The sequence below is a fragment of the Galleria mellonella genome, unplaced genomic scaffold (genome assembly GCF_026898425.1).
Source record: "Galleria mellonella isolate WM207_F2 unplaced genomic scaffold, CSIRO_AGI_GalMel_v1 utg23, whole genome shotgun sequence".
Classification (NCBI taxonomy): domain Eukaryota; kingdom Metazoa; phylum Arthropoda; class Insecta; order Lepidoptera; family Pyralidae; genus Galleria; species Galleria mellonella.
In genome coordinates, this window is record NW_026442045.1 from 2,896,717 (window position 1) to 2,924,274 (window position 27,558).

General features: G+C 32.3%; 2 protein-coding genes across 3 annotated transcripts in view; both read right to left on the bottom strand.

Moving 5' to 3' along the window:
- Positions 1-285: 285 nt before the first annotated feature.
- On the bottom strand, positions 286-14,351 carry LOC113512971 (acid phosphatase type 7). Of its 2 annotated transcripts, none has more exons than XM_026896955.3 (10): positions 14,033-14,351; positions 11,375-11,566; positions 10,963-11,084; positions 10,173-10,357; positions 9,273-9,473; positions 8,423-8,535; positions 7,668-7,803; positions 1,676-1,737; positions 1,422-1,513; positions 286-764 (listed from the first exon to the last, which is right to left on the bottom strand). In XM_026896955.3, exons 1-10 carry the CDS (start codon positions 14,133-14,135, stop codon positions 702-704), a joined length of 1,269 nt encoding a protein of 422 aa, XP_026752756.2. In that variant the 5' UTR covers positions 14,136-14,351; the 3' UTR covers positions 286-701. The 2 variants fall into 2 exon arrangements, with proteins under 2 accessions (XP_026752756.2, XP_026752755.2); XM_026896954.3 differs by lacking the exons at positions 286-764; positions 1,422-1,513; positions 1,676-1,737 and adding exons at positions 2,729-3,600; positions 4,275-4,366; positions 5,999-6,060 and having other exon boundaries at positions 14,033-14,347.
- Positions 14,352-21,550: 7,199 nt separating this feature from the next.
- LOC113512852 (putative leucine-rich repeat-containing protein DDB_G0290503) overlaps positions 21,551-27,558 on the bottom strand; it is a 108,853-nt gene continuing 102,845 nt past the window's right edge. Inside the window, exons 4-5 of the mRNA XM_026896796.3 lie at positions 25,368-25,470; positions 21,551-24,533 (exon numbers count right to left, since the gene is read on the bottom strand). Of these exons, the coding sequence (XP_026752597.3) occupies positions 21,855-24,533; positions 25,368-25,470 (2,782 nt within the window). The 3' untranslated portion in view covers positions 21,551-21,854. The remainder of the gene's footprint in view (positions 24,534-25,367; positions 25,471-27,558) is intronic.

The following is a 27,558-nucleotide window of genomic DNA, read 5'->3' on the forward strand; positions in this document are numbered from 1 at the left end:
GCCCGAGTCCCTAGTGTTTATTTTTTACTAAATTTACTTAGACAAGTTTTTAGGAAAATCTAAGTTTCCGAAACTAATTTGCTAGAGGCGTTGTTTTCAATACCAGATTTCGACATAAACGGTAACTTAGTTGATCGAATGATAAATAAATACGTAAACGTCAGGCAGGTTATGAATATGGACACAGTGGATGTTTTATAGCTAGTTAAAGAGCTCATACTATGAACGGGCGCTCGCGCTGCTAGCACGTGAGTTCATTAGGTTTTAGTCTTCTGGTTAGATTAACTGGGCTCTGTCGCCTTGTCTTTACTGCCAGCTTTTTATCGTCGTTTTTATTGTAGTAATTTATCACTGACCAACATGTTGGTGTTAGTAACTCATTGCTAGCAATATAGGGTATGTTGCTAGTCAGGTAGACCTCCACGTGGAAACCATTATGTATATTTCTTTTCATCACAATGATCTAACTGACCTAGTTTCACCTATTACCGCTCATCGGTACCACCGATAACGTAGGCGGAGTTACACGGGGTAAAAAAAGCATCCATTTTACGTACACACAGTGATCATAGTAGCTTGGTGGGAGTTTAATAACATTGAGGAGTCATTTATTTGTTGACTTTTGCCATTGTGCTGAACATATTGCAAAGCATATTTTGAATCCATCGTGGCAGGTGGCAAGCCTACCGCTGTCTCATAGATTAATAAAAATTCTTGAGTAACCAAAATGAATCAATAACTTTGCCATCAAGATCTGCCGACACCTGAAATATAAACGTGTATGTGATGTGATCAATTGTTTTCGTTGGGAGGAAAGGAATTGTTAGTAATCTATCTGGCTCATTGCCAGCAATACACCCTATCAGGTCGACCTCCACTCGGTTCCACTGGAAACCGTCATGGTTAATTCTCATGGGATTTGTCACGATGGGCTAACTGACCTTAACTTTCATCACCCGTCATCTCTCACTGGTGCCCCACCAGCGTATACCGATAGCGCTGGTAGGGATACAATTCCATTATCACCCATTTTAAAAAATAAAATTTTACAATTGTAGTTTTTTTTAAAAAAGAAAATAGATATACAATTGAAATAGAACAAAAAAATATATAATACATCAAGTCAACAGACGGTAATTTCATTTACAATATAATATTATTAATAAATAATAAAAATATATAACAAGAACCAGCATATTTTATAAACAATTGTTTTCGTTTATCGGCTCTAAGTAGATATGTTGAAATTAGAGCAAGTTTTGTTTTATCCAATGAGTTGATTTTTTAAAATTTACATTGGAGATTTTTTGTAGATTGGTAGTTAGTGACCGCTGCCAATTCATTCTACAGAAGTGATTTAGTAACTGAAATCATATGATACATAGAGTATCTACACTTAATTTTTTTATAGATAGAATTACCTGTTCTATATAAATGGGTCCTCTCTTATACGCCTTCAACTTGGTGTAGCCGTAATCTTGAGATCTGAACGCTGACCACTTGGCTGGGTTATCTGTGTGAATGAATTATATAAAAACTTTCAATGTTAGTTTATAGGGAGGGTATACCTATATTACATATATATATATATATATATATATCCGTCATATTTTAATTTTAAAATATAATTTTCTAATATCGTTATAAACTTTATAGTCTATTTAATATAACTTACTTTTAAAGTGATCTCGACCCTCTCGACAACCCGCAGAACCCGTAACCAAATGAACCGGAGCCCTATAAACAGCAATTTTAACATATATGAAGAAAACTAAAAACAGTTACGTAGCTATATTTAATATTTGTAATATGTAAAAGTAGCTATAGCTGGGGGGAGAAGAGATTGTTATTAATTGAGATTAGTAAGTCCATTGCTAGCAATATACTCTACGCGGTTCATCCTAGAAACTATCGTGATTATTGTTGAATTTCTCATTATGGGGCAACTGACCTGTTTCATCCGCATCTAGCCCCCACTGGTGCCCCGCGAGTGTATATCGATAAAGCAGGCGAGGTTACTATCCCGTTACCATCAGTTAAAAAAGAAATATTTATATTTTTCGCAATTTTGCTTCAAATGCTTGCGGAATCTCTACATGTATATGTAGAGATTCCGCAAGCACTTATATGAAACCACTATTAAGTACTTGCCTTTGGTGTTATTAAAAAAAAAATCTATGGGAATTAATATTCTAAAAGAAACATTAGGTGTCATGTCGTATAGGGAGATCAAGGATATGGCCTGGGATAGAGCTGGCTGGAAGAAGATGCATGAATTAGTTGCACCGACAAGAGGAAACTCTTAAATGAAAAAATAAAAAAAAAATGGGATCAATCAAAAAGTAGGTATAACCTTTCAGATAAAAAAATAATTTTTCAATTCAGTTTATAACGGCATTATGAAGGAACAAAAAATACAACTTAATTGAGAATTTTCTCCTTTTTTGAAATTGTAAATATAAAATCAATATTCACATGTACATATATATAATAGATTATCTTAGATTAGGTTATTTCGAATTCAAAGTTATTATAGCGCAACATATGAATGGGATTGTAAAGAATAAACTACATTTGCAGATGTTAACATAAGAAATATGACGTTTAAATACAAACGGTCGGGTATTCAAAACATTATGCAAAATTTGGTACATTATTGTCTCTGATTGTGTATCTAGATTTTTTTGTATACCAATAATAATAAAGGCATAAAAATAATATGAACAAATTGATCACCAATAATTTATTATATCAAAAAGATATTAATTACAATCGATATTATATAATTTCCATTTTACAATCAGACAATAATTCGTTTTACTAGCTTGAGTAATAATTGGCATTTTACTCATTAACAAAAAAAAATTTCAAGACTAATATATTTACTTATATAATCACTAATCTTTGGTTTTCCAAGAGTAAACATAACTACAAGATAATTAAAAAAATCATTAACTTGAAGTACCATCATATATGAACAGTCACAAATTAAACTAATTTCCAGATCTTATTAATAAAATATTTGATTTTTTCACAAAAAAAACTTTAGATACTTAACCTTACTCCAATATGAACAAGTTTAACATAGGTACTATGAAATTTGGGCTGAATCGTTAGTGACTACATCTAGCGGCCCACTAAGTCATGCCCGCCATGCTTAATATCTGGTGAATTAATCACTATGTCCCACTGACCTGACTATCAATTTTTGTCATCCTACATTGGTAAATCAATAATACAGGTGGAGAAACCTTCAATTATCATCTATTAAAAAAAAAGAGAGAAGTAAACATGTACTCCTTGTTTTAAAAAAAAAACTATTACCATAGATTAACATAATAACTCTACTAACAAAAAAAATCATGTTTCTTGATAATCAATATCTATTGTTGACATTTAATGTCAATTTCATATAAAAATGAGCTTACACATTAATAAACGATCAAATTATTAACATACTAAATATAAAGGGATCGATTATGAAATGTATGAAAATGTAAATATTCAAAGATCATAATATGGTTGATGCAGGTGTTTGATCAGCCAGAACTGGTCGATGACACGCGGGTTGCGAGAGTCTATAGGATTCTCCACGTCCACCTGAAAATAAAATTCTACTTTTATATATGAAATATTTCATTTTGTATGAATGGTCGTCAGTAAGAGTCAAGGAAAAACTACTGAATGAATTTGAATGAAATTTGGTACACGGATAAGTTATATACGGACGAAACAGCTAGTTAGTGTCCTATAACTTAGGGTATAATCTGTGTATCCTACAATGTGATGACCATGGTCAACGGGAGGAAGGGATTGTTAGTAATGGAGACTGAGAATTCCATTGCTAGCAATATACCCAACCAGGTCGACCTCCTAGCGGTTCCCCCTGGGAACTATCATGGTTAATTCCTGATGAATTCATCATGATGGGCTAACTGGCCTGTTTTCATTCTCATCTATCACCCTTCACTGGTGCTCCGCCAGCGTATCCCGTTAGCGCAGGCGGAGTTACCATTCCATATTCACCCAAAAAAAAAAATGACCATGGTCAACGTTTTCTGCAAACTACGGTGTTATACCTCCGTACCTTGTAATTTCACTATCATATTCCACCCTTCAAAACAAAACGACGGCAAACAAGAACAGTAGAAAAAAAGAGGCGCCAGAGGGATAAAGCAAGCGACTTTTGTACAAAATCTTCCACTAGTAAATCCAAATTGTAATAGAATTCCATTTTTTTCGGTTGGTAACAAAATTAAATAAGAGGATATTACCTGTTCCACATGAATATGGGTCTTATTGTAGGCATTGAACTTGGTGTAACCGTACTCGCTAGATCTATACGCCGACCATGGCAGGGCAGGCTCTGCGGACAAAAGAGATTTTAAGTAGGTTCAAATGCGCAGTCCTCTTTATGGGATGAAAATGTAATGATAGCTCGACTAACGCTGTTATACACGGGGGGGGGGGGGGAGCGATTAGGATTATAGTAATGAGGACTAGTGAAATCCATTATACCCTACTAGTTCGACGCCACGCAGTCGTCGTCATTAATTCCTAGTGAATTCATCATATTGGGCCAAGTAACCTGGTCACTACAATTGTAAACAGCTTACTGTTATTCGCCGACTTCTGGTCATAAAACCATAATAGGGTTATTGTCGAGATTTCTTTGAATCTTTGAAGTCGCCACTTTGTTTTAATTTAGTTATTGTGAAATAAACACAAATAAAATATAGAATAATGACTACAAAACATTACGTCAGTTATCTGATGTCATTTGACCAGAAAACACGCTCACCATAGTTTAGTACTTAAGTCTACCAATATTTTTTTTATTTTATTTCGGAGTTTTATTTTTTTAAGGAAATTGGAAGAACTAAGAAATATTCCCAATTTATTAATAAATCCGGTTAAAGTAATCGTAATATTTCAAGACTACAGAAGATACCAACACAAACTCTTGACTACATCGTTAAGAAGTTTGCGGCTGAAGGAACATTAATAGCAAACGAAATAGACGATTAACTGCATTGGAAATAGCAACACAGTTTAATGACAAACCAGTCAGTGCATCCACAGTTAAAAATAGATTTTGTGACGCAGTACACAAGGGATGTATAGCGGTCTTAAAACCTTTTTCTTAAACCTATTAACAAAAAGAAGATACTTAATAGGGCGAGAGAACACAAGACTTGGACAATAGCAGATTGGGAAAAGGTCTTCTGGACGGACGAAATCAAAATTTGAAATTTTTGGAACTAAAGGAAGAGTTTTCGTAAGGCGGCAGTCAAACGAAAGGGTGTGAATGACGCTTGTACTGTAACTTCAATTAAACACGGTGGAGGGTGTGATGGTTTGGTGGCTCCGCCGTTGGTGATCTTATGCGAATACATGGAATCTTAAAAAAAGAAGGCTACAAAAAGATATTGGAGAACAGTGTAATGCCTTGTGGAGCCCATTTAATTGATCCGCGATTTATATTTCATCAGGAAAATGATCCGAAACATACGTCAAGACTATGCAAGGACTTTTTAAAAAGGAAAAGATAAACAGGCGTTGAAACTTATATACTATGGATAAGGCTTCCACAGTCCCCTGATTTAACCCCATAGAACTATTATGGGATATAATAGATAGACAGGTGCAAAAACTTTGTTCCACATCTCAAGAAGACTTGTGGAAAAAATTCTGCAAAGAGAATGGCAGAAGATAACCAAGACAACATTGGAAAAATTAGTAGCTGGGTTGCCGAAGCCTTGTGAGGTCGTCATTATTATCAAATAAAGGTGTACACATAGATGAGTATAAAATTTAAAAGTTATATTCTTGTTATGTATAAAAATGGCTAATAAACATGTTAAAATAATTATGAAATAGTTACACTCAATCAGACTTTTACAAAATGTATTTTACTAGGTGGCCAAATACCGTTCAAAATGCGCTACTGTAACTATGAAATTATTTGTCAGCTCTTTTTCCACAGTTTTATACTCACTTTCAAATGGATCAGTTCCCTCCCTGCAGCCTGCCGAGCCTGTTATAATATGTACCGGAGCCCTGAAACGTAACACAGTTTTATAATAGTATGTATGTAAAGAATATAATCAATTACTAAATGTAGAAGCTAATAGTGGCTCAAAACATAAAAGGTGCACGCAAATAGCTTGGTGATAAAAATGGATACGTACTAGGATGATAGGCTACATTTATTTTGTATTTTATATAAAAAAAAGTGTACATATATTATTATGTACTTATTATAATTTTAATTACGTTAATGCCACATTTTTACTTTTTAAATCGGTAACATGTATTTTTTTGTCTGTGAAGATTATTACACTATCAAATATAATATCTTTATCAATTTATGAAAATCTTAACATATTTTTAATATTATTATTATAAAAAGAAGCTAGTGTATACAGTATAAATAGCAGGCATGATGTAAAAAGTTAAAATCTATATAAAATCGTGTTGATTTAAATAATCATGAATAAATACCAAATTATTGTTCTAGGTATGCGCTTATAAAAATGTTTTAAAGAACACACACAGACCACATTTAAACTAAAATACAGACGAAAATTAAAAAATAATTAAATTTCATAATTACCTTCCGTCGTCAGAATAAACCAAACAGATTTTAATGGCAACATTGTCCACCATAATTATGTATTTATTCATAAAATTTATATTTTTTATATAACTATAAATTAATTAAACTGATAGCTCACTTGATGCAACGATAGTAAGAGGTCACCAGATTACACTGTGACGCCCCTGGTATTAATGAATTGTAAACATTAATGCCCTTGAAGTGGCCTATCACAATTATCTCACGTTATATTCATTAAATAAAATATTACAGATTTTAAGAGAACTACGAGATACTTCTTCATTTTCTTCTTAGGAGTTCATTAACATTATGCAGTTTTTTTTTTTTAATTCTAACTTGAACCTCGGATTGACGACTATAATCCTAGGTCAAGTTGGAGGAGGAAAGAGATTGTTAATGATGGGGGTCCCCCTTTGTTATTGATTCTTGTCTTTGATTGCTCCTTAGCAATATACGCTATCAGGTCAACCCCCACGCGGTGTCCCTTAGAAACTATCGTGGTCAATAATCGTTGACTTTATCACCGTGGGCCAACTGACCTGTCTTCATTCTGACCTATCATCTCTCACTGCTATCTCGTCAATGTATACCGATAGTTCGGGCGATGTCACTATTTCATTTTCATCCATTAAAAATTATCACGTTAACTCCGTTTTGTCCAGAGAAATGGCAAATGGATTTATCGAGAGACATGCTATTGCTGCTGCGTGCATTAGAGCAAACGAAACGGCGATGTCTAACATCTCGTTCTTTCTTTCTGTCCGAAATATATATTCGTTTGCCACTTATTTAGAAGGATTACAGTTGTTATTTTTTATGAAACTTAGGCTAAATTCGCATTATAATACCGGTCACGGTTCGTTCTCGGTTTTGTAAAATATCAAGAATAAATACTAGTATATAGTGTGAATCTAACTTTAGGACGGCAAACAACCTGACAATTCCCCTGATAAAAAGTGGCAACCGTTAACTGTAGACACGAGTAGCATCGTGAACATCACATTGCTACCATACCCCACCACCAAATAATAGTATTAGTAATGGTCACCTTGGATTCACGTATGGCTGAAGGTAGGAGCCGTTGTAAACACGGTTGTCGTAGAGCGGCCAAGTCCGTTCGTACGAGTGCTCATGAGCCCAAATCACTAGATCTACACCAAACTCCTTCAATAGAGGTTCCAAACCTGTCATCAATAAACTTTAATGTTAAAAAATCATTAAACTCTTGGAGAAGATATTTATTTATTTATTCTTTAGTACAAATATGTGTACATGGCGGACTTAATGCTAAAAGCATTCTCTCCCAGTCAACCATAGGGAAGTGTCAGAATACTCGAATGCGGTACTACTAATTATTGATATACATACATACTAAAATTACATATATAAACGAATAAATATATATGAATAACAAATATACTTACACATATATGATATATACTATATTATACACGAATTTGGGAATAATATAAAGCACTTATTGCTCGGATAAAGATAAAAAGTGAACGTGAACGCTTTTTTTGAAAGACGGTTTAGTCGGTAGTCTCTTAATGGCATCAGGAAGCGCGTTCCAGAGTCGTGAAGAATGTAGGAGAAAAGAGTTTGAAGCGTAACCAGTACGGTGAGAGGGGAAAGATAATTGGAGAGTATTATTGGAACGAAGGTAATTTTATGTTTTATTTTATCATGTGATAAAATAAAACATAAAATTAGGCAACAAATTTATTAACCTATCAATACTTCAAGTTACAAATCTTCATGACATAGATGGTATGAAAATAGATAAGGCGTATATTTACTAACCATACAGTCCAAGCAGACCTTTCCTGGTGTATTCTAGGCTGCAGTCAATGTCATTAGAGTTGCTGCAATACATCGGACGGTGTCCAAATAATATTATCCAAGGGCGACTCTTTCTGAAATCGTAATAACAATAATTAATAAGATAGGATTCCTTGTGTTATAAACAACCAGCCAACAAACATCTAGAGGCACAATACAGAACACTCAAATAATAATTTGAAATTATTTTAAGTCGTTGATTTAATTATTGCAAATATTAAAAACAAAATCCTTTTATCATCGCACCGCTCGCCATCGACAGGGGATTCATCCTCACACGCTTAAATCAAAGCTAAATGATCACGTACAGTGCGGTTTCAAAGGAATTTTCTCTTGCGACCGCTCAGGCTGTGAATGAATTTCTTGCCGCGGTTTTCCCTAGAGACTCTAGTATGTGCTTTTTAAAAAGTGTATATTAAGGTCTTTTCAGGGTCGGCAACATGCACATGACACTTCTAGGCGTCCATAGGCTACAGTTTGTCATGAGACGCACTGTATGCTTGGTTGCCACTTTCGTGGTATAAAAAAAAACAATGAATATTTTTAATAAAACTTGAATACTGACTTACAGACAATGCACAGTATTTATTTATTTAACACTTTATTGCACCAACATAACATGATTTGTTAAACAATTTTCAATACGTATAGTGTAGTACAAAAGTAAAATATGAACCAGAAACAAGAAAATATTTTTAAGTACTTACTTATGATGTAGGTGAGCATCAAAAGTATAATTTAAATACATATACTAAAGTTAAAAAAAGGAAGAAATTAAATGAAAAAAAATATTGGACATAAGAATACATACCTGTTAGCATCAGAATTGGCCTTAGCCAAGTCTTTTTTCAACCACTCATACTGGTTACTGATCAGCTTGAGCCCGTACTGTGTGAAGTAATACACCTCGGTTGAGATAGAGACAAAGTGGATTGGTCCTACGTCGAAGCTGTAGTAGAGATTCGATTCCTCGCCAGGCATCGTGAAACGATGTGAGTAGTGTGTGAAGTTACTGTTCAATATACATCAATGAGATAAATACCAAGTCATCAGGTAGACATATTTCTAATTTCTCTTTTTTTCTAACGCACATTAAAAACAATAATCAAAATTATATACAATAGTATTGTACTGGTTTGTATATAATATCATGACAGCAAAATCAGCTGTGGGTACCTGTCTGTCTAGACAAAGTGTAGTAAATTAGTATTTGAAAATATATTAGAATTTAAAAAATGAATCCATAGAACCAAATTTAAATAAAACAAAGTTGTGTTAAGTATCGGTACAGAAATAATCTTCATTTATAAACAAGAACTGGATATATGCATCACAAGCTTACGGCGGTATCGAGCCCTTAAGTCTAAAGCGAGACTGCCTCCCTTTGTGTGTACTACCATTTGCATAACGGATTGTGTTCTGAGGAATCATTCAAATTAATACCCTTTTATCATCGCTTGCCGTCGATAGAAAATGCATCCTCACACGCTAGAACCTAAATGATCACGTACAGTATAGTTTCAGAGGAGTCTCCTCCTGCAAATTATCAGGCTCTCATACTTTATTGTTTTTTATACAATTCGTAATTCAGTGACTTAAATTCAGAATGTAGTTATTAGCAAGAAAAAAAGTATAAAACTCGAAAGTTCTCATTTCAATTTATTACCATTCAAGCTAAATGTTTATAACCATTCTACACATGAGTACTCACTAGGCACTTTCGTGGTTCCCCGGGCACGTCATGTAGGGCACCCGAGCGGCAATCGGCTCGATCATGTTCATGAACCGGTCACCGACGCGGCCCTCCTCCTCGTTCATGTCGTATGCAAAGTCACCCACGTGCAGGATCATATCATATTTATCTTCAGCCACGTCTTCCTTGAGGAATGGCAATGACTAAAAGTATAATATAAAAAAAAGGTTTAATATTAATACCGAGATAGTTTTAGAGTAGAATAAAGAGCGTAGAGTTAGAGCATTAATAAAACAACAACTAAAACATAGAATTTGGTACGTTTAGACTGAAAGAACATAAAAATTATTCGCGAAATACCCAAGTAGGTCCAAAAGGAGGTCAAAAAGATGTAAAAGACGTGAGAGGACTAATAAAGAATTTGATACTTTATTAACTACGGTGAAACGTTAATCCCTGATAAATTTTTATTGTCGTCTGTCAAGAGACTCCTAGGCATTTGTCCAGGGACGGCAAGTATACGGCAAGACAGGTTGCCATTGGTTGACACAGCCCCTTGACTGATTATAGCTGAAATCAGAGCCTGTTACCATACGCTCCTTATTGTACTACAAAATTCGTATAAATATTTATAATTGTTTGCGCAATTCATTATTACTATTATCTTTCTGTTATGGAGAGACCATGAGTAATAGCGGGACGTTAGTAAGTTATCTTTTTTTTTTATTCCACGAATGTAGCTATTAAGCATACAGCCTATCTGGTGGTGTAAATAATAGTTGGTGAATACTCAGATTTTCAAACAAACCATTGAATTGTTGACGCCCATGTCGCCATATATGGCTATGCGGAGCACCCAGTCCTCGCCAGCAGGAGGGGTTTTGAACGAGAACATTTGTGACCAACCATTATCAGAACCCGCTCGGTACACTGAAAGGTTTATAAAAATATAAGTTAATTGTTGAATATAATATAATAAATTGGATATTTTTATCTTTTATCTGTAACATTGCCGAAATCCAATTTAAATTTGCAACTAACAATGGGGTTGATTCTGAGATGTGATTTCTCTAAATCTCTTTAAATCAGAAGAGAGACATAAAAAGTATAAACAAGATTTTCAATTAAAAAGAGAGGCTTTGTTCAAAAATTATGCAATGGGTACATTAAAAATAATGATTTTTTTAATGGCAAAATATATGGAGAGCTTGAAAACTTACTATAACGTGTGTTGAATTCCAAATTCGGCAGCAGTACGCGATGTATCCACTGTCTCCTGTGCATCTTGCCACCATCAACAAACACCTTGCTGGAGCCACTAGCAAGTTTATTCATCTGATGCTTTCCATATTTCACTTCTGACTTCGTATCATTGAAGGTGGACCATGTTACCACTATGTCATTGGTTTTATCTAATTGTAAAACGAAATTTTAGTATTAGGTGACCCATAGATGAATAATATTATTGTCTGGTACTATAGATTTACATAATAAAATCAAACCTTTAAGCATTAAGCATGTTGATCACTTTTACTATATAATATGGATATTTGGCATAAAAAATAAAATGAAAAATTTCCGATGATAATAATTCAAGACAGTCTGTAAGAGTAACAAATATGCCTCAATGGAATTTTGGGGAATATAAACTTTTTTATACCACTGAGGTGGCAAACAAGCATACGGCCCAACTGATGGTAAATGGTTACCGTAGCCTATGAACACCTGCAATACCAGGGGTATTACGCGCGCGTTGCCGATCCTGAAGAAATCTCTTTACCCCCCTTTTGAAGAACCCCATGCTGTAGTTTCTTGGGCAAACCTCAGCAGGGAGCTTATTCTATAACTTAAACGTAAACCTAAAAATACCAGTATATTACCTACAGGTAAATATTATTTCGGCAGTGCAACAGTTCCCCATTTTAAGCCCCATGAGAGTATGAGAATTGTTGATGTCACAATGACTTATCAACATCTTATTAAATTTTGCACTCATAAAAAACAGTAAAGGATGTCTGTAAGAGATTGCCCTAGTGATAAGACCGCCTTTTATAACTTTATGTGTATAGTTTTATAATAGCACATACCTCCTTACAGTAAATAATTATCAATATATTTATTGTAAGTAGGTATATATCAATGTGAACATAATTATGTTAATGTTATCTACAAATGCTTATTAAGTAGGATGGACAATAACAATGTTATTTAATATAACAAATTACTGAGTAATGCAGTTATCCTGTATGTATGTATGTTTTATTATATATATATATTTGCATATGTTAGTATTGGTCTAATGTATTTGTGTATGTATATTTACTCATATATGATCTAATATGACCTAAATATATGATATTATAAAATAAAATGTGCTATGTAACTCGAACCAGTTTATGTCATGTTGATATTAAGTCTACCTACATATATAGTACATTTTATTATTTAATAAAGTATAAAAGTACCATAAGTAAGTATATATAACTATTTATCCCCAACAATTTTCAATATAGTTTTTACTTCATAATTTAATTTTTATTACTTCTTACCAGAGGGAGACTTTGTACAAAAGTCGATTGCTTGGGTACCTCTGTCCCATTCGTGTTTCAAGTATGAAACATCTATGTTTGCATGACTGTGTTTCGGTTTGAAGAGTGGGATATGGCATGAATTTAGTGGGTACAGAGGAATAACACCTGAGTCCTCAGGAATGGCAACGCATGGGGGGTATCAAGGGAGATACAGTATACTTTGTTATGTCCATGGTACTGCCCATGTCTTTAGGCGGCGGTTACCACTTTCCATCAGGTGGACCGTCAGCTTGTTTGCCATTCTAAGTTGTATAAAAAAAAATTCTGTTTTGCCAAAGGTTAACTAGGAGAGAATGCTATATATAGCATAAATCTGCCTTTTATACTGTTAATTTTTTTATAATTAGGTCAATAAAGAATAAATAAAGCATTTTAACATCATGCCTTATATTTATACCAGCATATAGTGTATTATATAAAACAATATGTTTATAATAAAATCAAAGCAAAACTAAGAATTGTCTTAAAATGTATTGTGTTTTCAATATATCATAACTTTTTTCCAAAATAATATACATTACACTATGTGTTTTTCATTCATTAATATCAGCCATTTACAGCAATGAAGCTGAACATAGGTATCTTCCTTCAGGAGTTTCATTAGTAGTTCCCACATTTGGCAGGTGGGTTGGCAATTGCAGTTAGCCTTTGGTGATGTTTTAAGAGGGATGCTGTTGCTCATCATTAAGGTGACCAACTATTTTTTGTTCAAAAAGACACACTTTGCAAGTATTTTATAGGTGAAAAACAAAAGAAGAAAAAATGATAAAAACTTTATTTTCTTTTAAAAACATATTTTTCTTCAGAGTGGATTTTTTTATTAAAGGAGGATTTTCATCTAATAATGTAGCCACATCTAAACAACTTTCATTTAAATAATTGCATATAAAATTTGACTGTTAAAACAGATAATGTTTTTAGAGAAAGTTGCGACTTTTCACTGCTCCAATAATCATTCCCTAGTGAAATTACAAAAGTGAGTATAAAATTATACAAATGAGTACTTTCAGAGTACAGGATTTGAAAAGAGTATGGTTTGCGAAAAAAGAGTACAAAATTCAGTAAATGAGTATATACTTACTCATCATGACCATTAAATTCTTTTAGACAATTCTTATGAGACCAATGGAAAAGAAAGGGCCAACCCTTCTGAACCCATATAGATAGGTCAGTACTTGTAAACCATATTTTTTTGTTTTATTATTAACCATCATAATACATTTAATAATAGTTTGTTACTTTTAATAAAGAAAATAAATTCTTTCCTACTGCACAAAATTTACTTACCTCCAAAGGAAATATGAACTTGTTGAGGTTGGTAATCATTTTCAAAATGTATAATTCTCGCCCAACACAATCCTAAACTTGTCATTAGAATAAATAACTTCATTTTCAGTGAATTGTAAGCAAACCTCGATAATTTATTTCAAATTATTAGAGCTGTGATAAAAAGTTTGCCGATTTATTTATCACACGAGTAAATATTCTAAAAGAACATAGTGTTAGCAACTCCACCACATAATAGGTAATAATAATAATAATAATTCGAAAGATAACACTGGGACGCAAATATTGAAAACAAAACAGTCAACACAATTCAATTAAATTCTAGTGATGTGCGCAGTAAATCATTAATAACGATAAGAGTCATAAATGGTAAAGGTTTATGTCCTCGATTAAAAACTACATTTTAAAAATAATCAACTCACTTTTTATGTTTAAGAATTTCCTTAGAGTCTTTATTTTACATTATTCTAAGTGAGCTTTCTCAAAGCTCAATTTATAAAATTAAATATTTATTATTATAATTAAATATTTAACTATAAACTTCTAAATTAACCATAAAACTTTAATTATTTTATACATTATAATTTATTTACCTATTTATACATTATAATATATAACTGCGAAGAGAATAAAAGATACTAATAAACGAGATGTCTATAAAACAACTTAGTGTTCATTGATAGCATTTAAATTTACAACTGGAAATCGACTTCAGTATTTTTTAAATAATAACTTATTTTAAAACACTTTTTTAAAATAATAATTTATTTAAAATTATCAAAAAGCAGAGTTATGTAATCAATAATTAATTAATTTCTAGTATTGAGTAAATCAATTATAAAATAATCATATTGCACATCACTAATCTATGAAAACTGCTAGACGTCATTCTGTTGTCAGAACATGCTGTATCTGACTGACATTCACTGAATTGACAGCAGAGTTTTTTTTTTTTTTTTTCTTCTTTTGTGGCGTTCACCCCGATATTAGGGTATTTTGCCAAGAACAAAACGGGGAAACGATAATAGTAATAAAAATACCTAACACAAACGAATTTAGAAAGGATAAGGATTAGGTCTAGGATATTTATAGGATATGAAGGATATACTTGTACATATGAGAATATACTTATAAATATATAGGAAAAGCAATTGATGCAACTATAAATGTATTCATGTAATATAACTAAATCTTAATATTGTTATCATATATATATGAAGATAGTATTTTATAGATAATAGGATCATTGGAAGAAAGTAGAGTAAGAATAGAAGTTGGGAATGGAACACGGATGGATCGGAGATGATTAAAAAGGGAGGTGTGGTCAAATTTAGAACATGAGAAGAATATATGATTCAAGTCCGCCACTTCAGCACCGCAATTACACGACGAACTTTGTACAATACCAAGCTTGTATAAATGAGAAGGTGTGCATACGTGACCTAGACGCATACGAGTTATAATAGTTGTTGCGGTCTTTCCAAGCTTTAATTTACAAAACCATGGTTTGAAAGGAATATCGGGTTGTATAAGGCGATAAAATCTTCCTTTTATTGTACTTGTTTTTTCCCAATATTCCTTCCAGGCATACCTTAAATATATTTTTGGGAGATAAGCTAGGTCACTACAGTAATTATGATACGGATACATATCACCACAAGTTACAGCCTCTCTTGCAATAAGGTCAGCTTTGTCATTGCCGCTAATACCACTGTGTCCTGGTAACCAGGCAAAAGAAACGGAATACCCTCTCAACATGCAAAGATAAAGACTTTGTCTTATGTCACAAATAATGGGATAAACTGGTTTTGATTTAAACGGATATTTGGTTAGAGCTTGCAAAGAGCTCATAGAGTCAGTGAAAACTATTGCCTTATGTAATTTCATTAAAAGTATATATTCTACAGCTTTTAAAATACCATAGCATTCCCCGGTAAAAACTGAAGATTCCGGTGGAAGTTTAATTTTTTGAACGATATTAAATTGTGAATGAAACACACCCACACCTACACAACCGCTATTGTCTGGTTTTGATGCATCAGTAAAGATGTAGTGCCATTCATTCCATTCAATGTCAGTTATAAACATAAATTTGGCATTCAATTCTGAATCATTTTTTGATAACCCAAAATCATATTTAATATTAGGAGATAAAACTAAAGATTGATATGAGCATTTATAAATGGGAAAACAGGACGATGTAAAAGTGGGAGATTCTATGGATTTATATTTTTCATAACTTTGTATTAAACATGGAGGTTTTTTATGTTTCCAATAAGATGAAGACGAAATAAAGATATATAGTTGAGATAACTTTTGAATAAGCGGATGATCAGATAATTGTAAACAACGAAAAAAGAAGCGATCAGATAAATATTGCCTTCTTAAAACCAAAGGTGGATCACCGAGTTCGAGCTGTAAAGCATTGATTGGACTTGATTTCATTGCTCCAGAGATAATCCTCAAGGCCTTTGATTGAATTAAATCCAATTTCTTAAAAGCAAATGAACTTCCTGGAGCTAACAAAAAAGTTCCATAATCAATGACACTCCTTATAAGACCATTATAAGCAAGTTTTAGTGAAACGGGATGTGCTCCCCACCAAACTCCAGCAAGGCACCTAAGAATGTTGAGGTTACGCTCACATTTCGTGGAAATATAATTACAGTGGGACAGACCTGTTAATTTATTATCTAGCACGATACCTAAAAATTTAATTTCAGTCTTTATAGGAATGTATGAGTTATCATAAAGCACCTTAATTTGTTGCGGTGATCTCATTCTTGAAAACAAAACTACACTACTCTTGGTTACAGAAAGATTAAGACCATTTGCATCTAACCACGTTTTTAACAAATCTAATGAATCAGATAATTTGGCAGAAGCAGATTCTATGGACTTCGCAATAAAATATAATAAGAGATCATCAGCATATTGTAAAATTTTGACGGATTTATCAAGGAATGATTCTAGATCGTATGTGTATATGTTGAATAAAATTGGACTGAGAACAGATCCTTGTGGAAGGCCTTTCCATACTGTTCTAGATAATTTGGTATCTTCATCTAGATCCATATGTATTGTTCTTTCTGATAAAATATTAATAATGAAATTAGAAAGCATTACCGGTACATTTAAAGCTTGTAATTTAGTTTTTAAAATAGAAATTATTACATTATCATAGGCAGAATTTATATCTAAAAAGGCTGAGAGGATTGACAAATTTTGTGAGAAAGCTATATGAATATCTGAAATAAGAATGCTCACATTATCTAAGGTGCTCTTACCTTTCCTAAAACCAAACTGGTTCGGGGATAGTAAGTTATTACTTTCTAAAAACCATTCTAGACGGTTCTTCACTAAATGTTCAGCTAGCTTTAGTAAGACAGAGGAAAGTGCAACAGGACGGTATGAAGATGGTTCAGAAGGTGGTTTATGAGGCTTTAGAAATGGTATAATAATCTGAGACTTCCATGAAGTAGGTATATTTCCCGAAATAATTATGGAATTAATTATATTTAAAAAGTAAATTAATGTCGCATCGCTAGCATTTTTAAAAAAGGAATACGGTATACCGTCTTCTCCCGGTGCAGAGTCTTTAATACAAGCTAGAACACCTTTAAGTTCTACAATAGTAAAAGGAGACTCAAGTTCGGATAATTCGTCAGAGACGGATAGAGAAATATTGTAAAGGCATTCCGGCACATAACTAGGAGCAAGGCGATCTAAAAATTTATTCGCTAAAGTTAAATCGAGTGCAGAACGTGATGTATGATCACTAAAGGCAGATCTGAATCTTTTAATATTATTCCAAACGACTGATGAATTAACTTCTGGACAGATAGAAGAACAAAATCTTCTCCAACCTTCCAATTTCTTTTTTTTCAGTAGTTTTCGAGTAGAACGTGAAACTGCGGTGTAAATTTCAAAATTTTCTGATGTCATGTAATTATTATAATTTTTTCAGCCTCTTTACGATTTTTAATTGCTTCCGTACAATCTTTGTCCCACCAAGGTGGGGAGGGAATTTTTCCTGAAGCACTATTTTTAACAGGAAATAATAAATCAGCAACCTCCTTCATATTTATCATCAAGTCATTACAACATTGATGTTCATTTCCATGGTAAACAATAGGTAACTCCGATATTTTATTATCTAAATATTGTTTGTAAATATTCCAGTCTACATTTGATAAATTATATTTAAGTCGAGAACCACTCTTTCGACTTGAGGGAATGAAAATTGGAAAAGAAAGAATGAGGGGAAAGTGATCGCTTCCGAAGGTAGAGGAATGAGGATACCACGACAGTGAAGAAGCTAAATCAGAAGAACATATTGAAATGTCAGGAGCACTAAACCCTTCATTCGGTGCAGTTCTACGTGTCGGTACATCTGAGTTAATAATACATAAGTTGTAAGTGTCAATTATCGTCAGGAGTTTTCCATCATTAAAATTAGAAGTAGAACTGCCCCACGATTGGTGCTGAGCATTAAAATCGCCCATTACGAGAAAAGGTTTAGGTAAAATTAAAAATAATTGTTCTAGTTGTGAATATATTTGGCATGTGGGATCAGGAATATATAAAGTAACAAAACAGATACCATTTATAATTATAGCAGCTGCATTAATGCCGCTATATACAGGAAGCGAAAAAGAAGAAAAAGGAAGGGAGTTTTTGACCAATATGGCAACACCGCCATATCCGTCAGCTCTATCATCACGGAGACTTGTAAAGCCTGAAATCCTAAAAGGATATCCTGGCTTTAACCAAGTCTCTTGTAGAGCTATTATAAAAGGATTATATTTATTAATCAAATAAAATAAGTCTGATTTCTTGTTTGTTATGCTACGACAGTTCCACTGAATTATTAGGACTTTGTAATCCATTGTGAGAAGTTAATAATTGAGAAAATACATTGTAAATGGCATCGTTGGACGGTGGTAAAGTTGTTTGTATCATTTTCGATTGCGATAACACTTTAATAAGCATGAGAATAATATCAATGATGGATTGATTATTGTCAATATTATTTGATGATAATGCACAACCATTAGAGGGAGCAGGAATATTATATTCCTTAACTATGGCTTCATGGGCAGAACGATCATATCCTTGTTGTATTTTTTGAGGAGAGCGTGGTTTAAGTGTAACTGTTTTTTTATATGATGATTGTATATGTGGTAATGATGATTTCTCTTTAAGGAAAGAAGATTGAAAATGAGATTTATTGGAAGGAGATGATGATGTTAATACATCTGAATATAGTTTAGAAGTTGGAGGATGAAATTTTGATGCTTCAGCATAAGAAACACAACTATGGGCCATTGTTTCTTTAATGGCTTTCTGACGTGCATATTCAGGACATTTTTTACTAATTGCTGAATGAGAACCATTACACAAGATACAAGAAACATTTTCCTCATCTACTTCACATTTATCACCTGTACGATTTAGCCTGCATTTATAACACCGAGGATTTGAACGACACTGCATCTTGACATGTCCGAACCTACAGCAGTTATAGCATTGGATAGTAGGGTAAATGTACAAATCTACAGTTAATGATGTGTAAAACATAAATACTCTTTTTGGCAATATTTGTCCATCAAAAGTAATAACAATGGTTTCAGTATTAATAAAACTTGGTTGTCCTTCATTAATTGTCTTTTTCTTTATTCTTCTGGTTTTTAGAATTTTCCCACAACCTATCGGTACTGATATATTTTGGATTACTTCCTCTTCTGTCCAATCTTTAGGAATACCCCTCACAATTCCCATACGGGTTACATGGAAAGAAGGTATAAATGCCTTAAAATTAAGTGTCTCTAAGTTACTATTATTTAAAAATGCATTTGCATTTTCAAAATTTGAGAAAGAAAGCGATAAACGGTTTCTTCCTATTCTTTTGAGGCTACCATTCACTATATTATTTATCTTATTAGTGTGTAAAAAGCGACCAAATGCAATAGGATGTAATGTAGTGTTATCATTAGGATGTGTTTCATTTTTTTGTACATGAACGACATAAGGTGCTATATCCTCGGCATTGTACAAAGTTCTGCTTAAAGTACTGGGTGGAGAAGCAGGTTTAACAGACTCGGTATTGTTTACAACTGGTATTGAAACTTGAGTTTGATTCTCATCTTCAATACATTGACAATCACTATCTTTAATTTTAGATTCAAGACCCTTGGTGTGCCTCCTTCGTTTTTTATTGCAATGTTTGCAAATGCGACGTTCACCACGTACTCGCTTACGTTTAGAACTTGCAACGCTAGAACCATCTGTGTCCATACTAGATTCACCCAATATATCAAAACTATTATAATAGTTATATTTGCAGACACCTGGGGGGTTGTCCCCCCAGGGTCTATAGGTGGATCCATAATGTTAATATAGGTAATTTACTTACCAATATTTACAGCAACAAACACTATTACTACAAAATATACAATTAAATATACAATCTAATACACAATATATAAAAAAGACTAATCCTTATATAAATAAAAATAAAATTAATTTAAAGAAGATCAAAAAACACTCCCGCTTTTTTAAACGTTTCCCGCGCTTTTTCAACAGCAGAGTTACTAATCTATGTTTTTAATTTCTTTATACCTATTATTACGTAATAAAAAGTACCGTCTATTCTCAATCTATAGTTCTATTTTGTTTAAATCTTATTGTATATTTCAGTTCAGTTTGATTAAGAGCATACAGTATATAAATATATTCAGTAACGCAGAAAGAGAAGTTACTATTCTTATTCTATGTTGACTGGTACCCATCACTTCTAATAAAGTGAAATATCAGCACTTAGCATCTTTATCATACCAAAACAGCTGAGCACTTACATCTTTTTACACTTTCATATGAGGTATGATGGCGTACGCTCCTGTAAATCTAGTATAATTTGTACAAATTATTACAATATTTTTGCATGTAGCCTCGCTCGTCATTCGCTATTTCACCTCTTTAGGGGTCAATTCGTTTAAAGCCAACAAACATATTAATTTTTATTAGATAAGTTAGTTTATTACTCATTAAACAGTTATTGATTTTGTACCAGATTTCTTTACTGCAAATGACTAGTTACAAATAAAGATTGTGTATGACATCTTTACTTCTACTGAATTAGAGTTTATTTTAAAATTTACTTGTGGTTTTGATTTAAGAATGCAGAAAATAAGAATAAATGAAGGATTTATGTAAAACAACGTATAAATTAAAAACAGTAATGTATTCCCTCCTGTGTTCACAAAATATTCTATGATGTTCATGGATACTGATACTGCTTTCCATCAGATAGACTATCAGATTATTTGCCATTTCAAGTTTTAAAAAAAGATCTAATTAAATAAAATATTGCGATATTAATATGTACACAAAATCAACAACAATAAAATGAATTGAGAACCTGCTCTTCTTTTTGTAGTTGGTTAAAAATACAATACACATTAAAAATATGTGCATACATTTAACTATATAGGTATATTGTAAATCAAAACACTTAAAGAATGCTCTAAAATTTATATCAGTGCAAAAATAGACTTACTTTTACTAATTAATAATATAAAATAATTAATGTACATTATATTACACTTAAATATAACATTGGATAAAAATATCACAAATTATATTGCGATAACTGATTTGTACTTGAGGTAAAAACAACAATAGAGGCAAATACACTTGATTTGGCAAACAAACATTATTAACTATACACTCTCATTGTTAAAGGCACACAAGGAATGTTACTAAATTCTAAACAATGTTCTTTAAAAATCCATTAAAGCACTGAAATTATCAATCTAAATTACTATCCCCCAGCACTAGTTTCACCAATACTCCCATTACGTTTTAATAAATTCTTTTTTGTAACTTGGTCAACACTTACTTCCCCTTCACTTTTCAAAGGCAGGATACCGGTCGACTGTAAATCAGAACTATATTTGGAAACTATCGATGACGAACTTGTATCAGAAGTGGACGGAACTCTATTTTTCTTTGATTTTCTTTTTAGTTTTAATTTAATTTCGCCTAAACTGCTAATTTCCGAGGAAGAATTGTCTGCATCTATAGAACTAGTACTAGTACAGGTTGCAAATTTTTTAAACATTTTAGGTTCTTTTTGTAGGTTATCTTCTACTTGGTATTGCTTAGACACTATTTGATTACTATCTTCAAGATTTGAAAGTACATCTCGAGAATTCTGTGGTAAGCGTAAACTAAATCTGGGCGAGGATAAATTAATGGATATTCCAAGATCTTCTTCATTTCCAATTTCAATCTTCAATTCTTCTTCATTTGTTATGAATATCATAGGACTTGTTTGTCGATCTATTGGTAATGATAATGAAAACGGTGATGTAGTCCTCGTTTTCATTTTAGTTGGTGAAGTCATTATACTTTTCACATGCACAGGTGAAGTTTGTGTATTTTTCTGCAACGCAACACTATTCTTTTGCGTATCTTCTATTGTAATATCCTTAAATGTAGAAGGTTTAGTGATATTTTTCTCGAACAAATCGCCATACTCGTCAATTATAAGCTGTTTAATAAAACCTTTTTCTAATATCAGCATTTTTTCAAGTTCTCCTTTCGGATCGAGGGTGGGCCACAAGTCATTACGTATCGGTTGAATGTTAGACGTTTCATTTCTAGGAGATGTTTGTGTTTCTTTTAAAGATATTTTATGTGAAGTAGCGCTTTGGGTAGCGATATCTTGTGTATCGACTAAATGAACAAATTCAAAAATGTCTACTTTGTTTTTGAATGATAAGTTTGATGTTTTTGTATAAGTCGCATTTGGATTATCATTGTCACTAGCCGGAGTATCAATCGCTTTACTAGAATTTTCTAAATCCCGGTCGCTACTAGATTTATTGGAATCATTTAGAAGTTGCGACTTGTTAGCATTTTCGTCTTCCTCGAAATCTCCCTCTTGGTCGGATTTTTCATCTTCAAAGTCATCGGCATAACTATCATCTTTTTGCTTATTGCTTTCACTTGAAATATTTGGTGAATTTGGTTGCGTCTTTCTTGCATTATTTGACAAAGTATCACCTATAGTCTTCTCAATGTCTATGACCTCTTTAAAAAGATTTTCGTCAGATGTAGATAATATATTATAATCTTTTTGTTGGTGTTTTCGAGGACTATCTTTGTAAAACGAATTTTCACGACTTCTTAAGATCCGATCTAATATTGGGCTTATAGGCATGTCATTTTTGTTAGGTATATCAGATAATTCCTTCTCAATGTCACTTACTCTGACTCCACCTAATGTTAATTGTGAATACGGTATATATTCCATGTTATTATTTAAAATTTGAGAGTGTTTAGTTGTTGTACCTGTTCTTGAACATGTTGCCTTCGTAATTTTAGATTTCGGTAATTTTACAGTTTTCTTCAAATTCGATGAGTGTCCATAAACTGATTCGAGTTTTCGTTTCCATTCATCCAAATTTTGCTGTGACCGTTTTTCTTGTTGTTTCCTACTAATTAAACATTTAGGTAGTTTTCTGTTATCAGAACGTGACGATGTTTTGGGTGAAGATCGAATTTTAAATTCTTTTTGATTTTTAATATTATATTGAGCATCAGAACTAACGCTGTTATTAGAACCACTGCTTTCACATGTTGACATCTTTGAAACTTTTCTTATACGTTGTTTTTCCGTCGCGTATGTCAATGGAGTATCCTGTTTTTTAACACTTGTAAGCTTCTGCTGTGGAATAGATTCTGATTTATGTTGCGTAACAATAAATACTACATTATTTTTATTTACAGTTACATCTTTTTCAGCTTTACTATCTGGTAAAATATCTAACTGTAAAACTTTTTGTTCTCTCAACTCACTTCTTATATTAATACCTGGCATTTCTTGAACTTTCAAGATTTTATGTGGAGTAGTATTAGTTTTAGGTTTAGTATATTCATATGAGTATTCGCAATAGGCAACAGCCGGAGAGTTGTTTATTTTAATATTGTTTAAACTAGTTTCTTTACAATCAACTTGATTCTTTTCATCGATTTGTATTACATTAGTAGATGACATTCCTAACTTCCGCGACTGGGTTTTCTTAAGTATAGTTGTCATAGGATTTACTTGTATACCTGCATTTACTTTAGTTTTTTGTAATTCATTAGCTAGTAACTTGATTCCATCAACCATCTCCTTTTTCAAACCATATACAGGTGAAGAAGACTTCTCAGTAACTTTATATCCATGAAACTTGGCATCCACAATTTCTTCAATGTGAACTTTTTCGTTAAATTCTTCATCTAAAGGAGTTGGCTGCGTTTTAATTTGTACTTTAGGCTCATGTTGCTTAGATAATTCGTTGGAAAGGATTTTTAGGTCGTCTGCAGTAGTTTGTAGCATTTCGTGCAACCTTCTTAATATGATTTCGTCTTCAGGTTTTAAGGCTGGCTCTGGATTCCAAATATCATCATTGATGATGTTAACCATTTCAAAATTTTTGCTACTTTCAACCTGTAACCAATAATATTATATTTATAATGTATATTTTTAATACTGTAGTATTAATTTTTATATCATTAGATGCCTTTTATTTTAAACAATTTATAAATATTATGGTTTTATATGACTGCTATCACAAAAGTATTGAGATTTTTTTTTATCTTTTATTACGTAATCATTTCGTTTATAAAATTGTGTATTATACCTATTAAATAGCAAAAATATTTTATTTCTAATTATTAAAATGTATTTTTTCCAACTTAAACAATTTTAATTCTATTTTTAAAAGTAAAAAAGTGTATAAAAAGTTAAAAATATTAAATTTAGATTGTTCCATTTCTTCAAAAATGTAATTTTATATCTCTGAATATAGAAAAAAATCTGATATAAATTTTAAACTATTATTACATCAGCCGTCTACTTTCCACTGTTGAACATAGGTCTACCCAAAAGAAGGGTTATACAAGTAGTTGCCACGCTTAGCGCTTGGCAGGCGGATTGGCAATCGCAACTAGACTTTGGTGATGCTTTAAGAGACACGCTGCAGTACATCTCTGGACTATTAAGTCTCTTACGATACCCACGGGAGAGGAAGGGGAGGCCTATTATATGCAGAGACCACACGGCAAAAATAATAAAATAAAATGTTGTACCTAAAATAAACTACGTATAAATGAGTTTTTTTTTTTCATTGTAGAAATATTATTTATTTATTTGGCATAGCAACAGTAATAGAATTCACATTACATTCACTATAAGAAGTTTGTACACCGTTAAGTACTACGCATAGCTTTAATTAGTTAAATATAATTAATTAAATAAATAATAATATTATGTAACACTAACCAAATATCTATCGACTGGGTAACGAGGAACATCGGTCCTCATCTGTTGGTGAGACAAAGAGGTTCTGGCATCCGCTCCGTTGACGCCGTTCCGGTGCTCCGATCTGTGGATAGAAGTATTAAGCTATTAAAACATAAGAAATATTATATATAAAAATGTATTAGAACAGACTCTTAACATCAACTACAATATTATCTTACAAAGTCGACTGTCAGGGAGATATATGTTCGAACTATTATATCTCACTTTGGGAGATAAGAAAAGGGATGAATTGTTGTAAATATAATAGTTTTTGATTTTTGATAAAAATAAAAAAAAATATATAGTATAGGGCACATGTTTAAAATTTAAAAAAAAAAAAAGTTATTACCACACACCAAAGTTATTTATTTTCTTTTTACACAGTATTTTGTTACACTTTAACACAAATCACTGGTGCACGCTCTGTCGACGTGCAAAACTCTTGGTTTAAAATTTATTAAGCCTGCACGTTCAATTAATTAATTTTATTAACCCAACATGTGAGCAGAAACCAAGAATTTAGAATTTGTATGACTTTATATAGGCATAATACTACTGATTTGAATAGACAAATAAAAATTAATAAAATATACTTTGGTTAAATAAATGAATTTGATATTAATTTTTTTTTATTATATTTATACGTAGCGAAGCACGCACCAGGCCGCTAGTATTATATATATATATAGGTATCTGTCACGCCTGTTTCCCCATCATATTTTGATGGATTGTACAAAATATACTGCATGATCTATTCTAATCTTTGATTTTCGAAACTATGTGTTTATGATGCTCTGTGTTATTTATGTTTCCTTTCAACTAATTAAGGCATAAAATAAGTATAAGACTTTTTTTAATAGATGATAATAGAATAGTAATTCCGCCTGCATTATTTGTATAAGCTGGCGGAGTACCAGAGAGAAATAATAAGCCTAGATGAAAGAAATGGATGTAGACCTTAGAGGATATAATGTTAGCAATAATGCTGTTATACTATTACTATAGTAACAATTCTATTCCTCGAATACACTAACAGTTAGTTAGAATACCCTAAGAATTAATAAAATGGGGAAAATTTTCATTATTTAGACTATATTTTAATAGAATTTTGTTTTATATTTGAAATTTTCTTATAAAATTTTACTATGATATTATAGAGAAAACAAAGGAGGTATTCACCTGTCTATAACGCAATAATTATATCACCTCGATTTTAATAACATCATTTTTACGTAAGGTACAGATACGTGAAATTATAATAGTAATAGTCCTAGTACTGGAAAATTTACGTAGCCGAAATCACATAGGTCAAGTAGTTGGAAATAAATAAACGTACGTTTCATGTAAGGTAGTTATATATACACGTCGGCAACTTCGAGCGAAGTGTTTTTAATCGTAACCGGTATAGGTGTGATATGGACGTTAGACATGATTTTAGTTTTGTCCATGTTCATCTTAAGACTGTTGAGAAGCATTATTAAAGTTATTGACATAATATTCAAGTTCTCCAGGAAATCCTCCACGATTACTATATCATCGATAAATTGCAGGTAAGTGATGTATTCACCATTAAAGTTTATACAAACATCGTATGATTCACATTGTATAATTCAACAATAAAACGTTATTCCTATAGCACAAGATGCTTTCTAAACTTGGCTAGATGTAAGAAACTATACTCTACTTAATAAAAAGGTAACCAAGTCCCATCGTGACCACGACGTGGTGCATTTCACGTCAAAACGTCGACAATAAAGAAGTAGGTGTGTAGGTACTAATTACCTGTAAAATTTTTCATCACGTTAAGTCCCGATAGTGTATTTAAAATAACCAAGTTGAAATTATCACATATTTGCTAAATGAAATTAAATACAAATGGAAACGTTCGATCAATTAACTGATTTTTTACTTGTACCACTATTGAATATTAGCAGACCGTAAATATTCGTAATTATATTGAAACCGTCCAATCGTATGATGATTCATACGAAGCAGCTATTTTGACACTTCAAGTTAGAATAATTCTAAAATTTATTTGTAAATAATGTTCGACGAATACGTATTTTGCTAGTGTATTTTAAAATTGACGTGTACCTACTAACTCATTCTAAATGTAAAAACTAATCAAATTTTACACTAACAACGTTTCTTAGAACATTGACGCATAGAG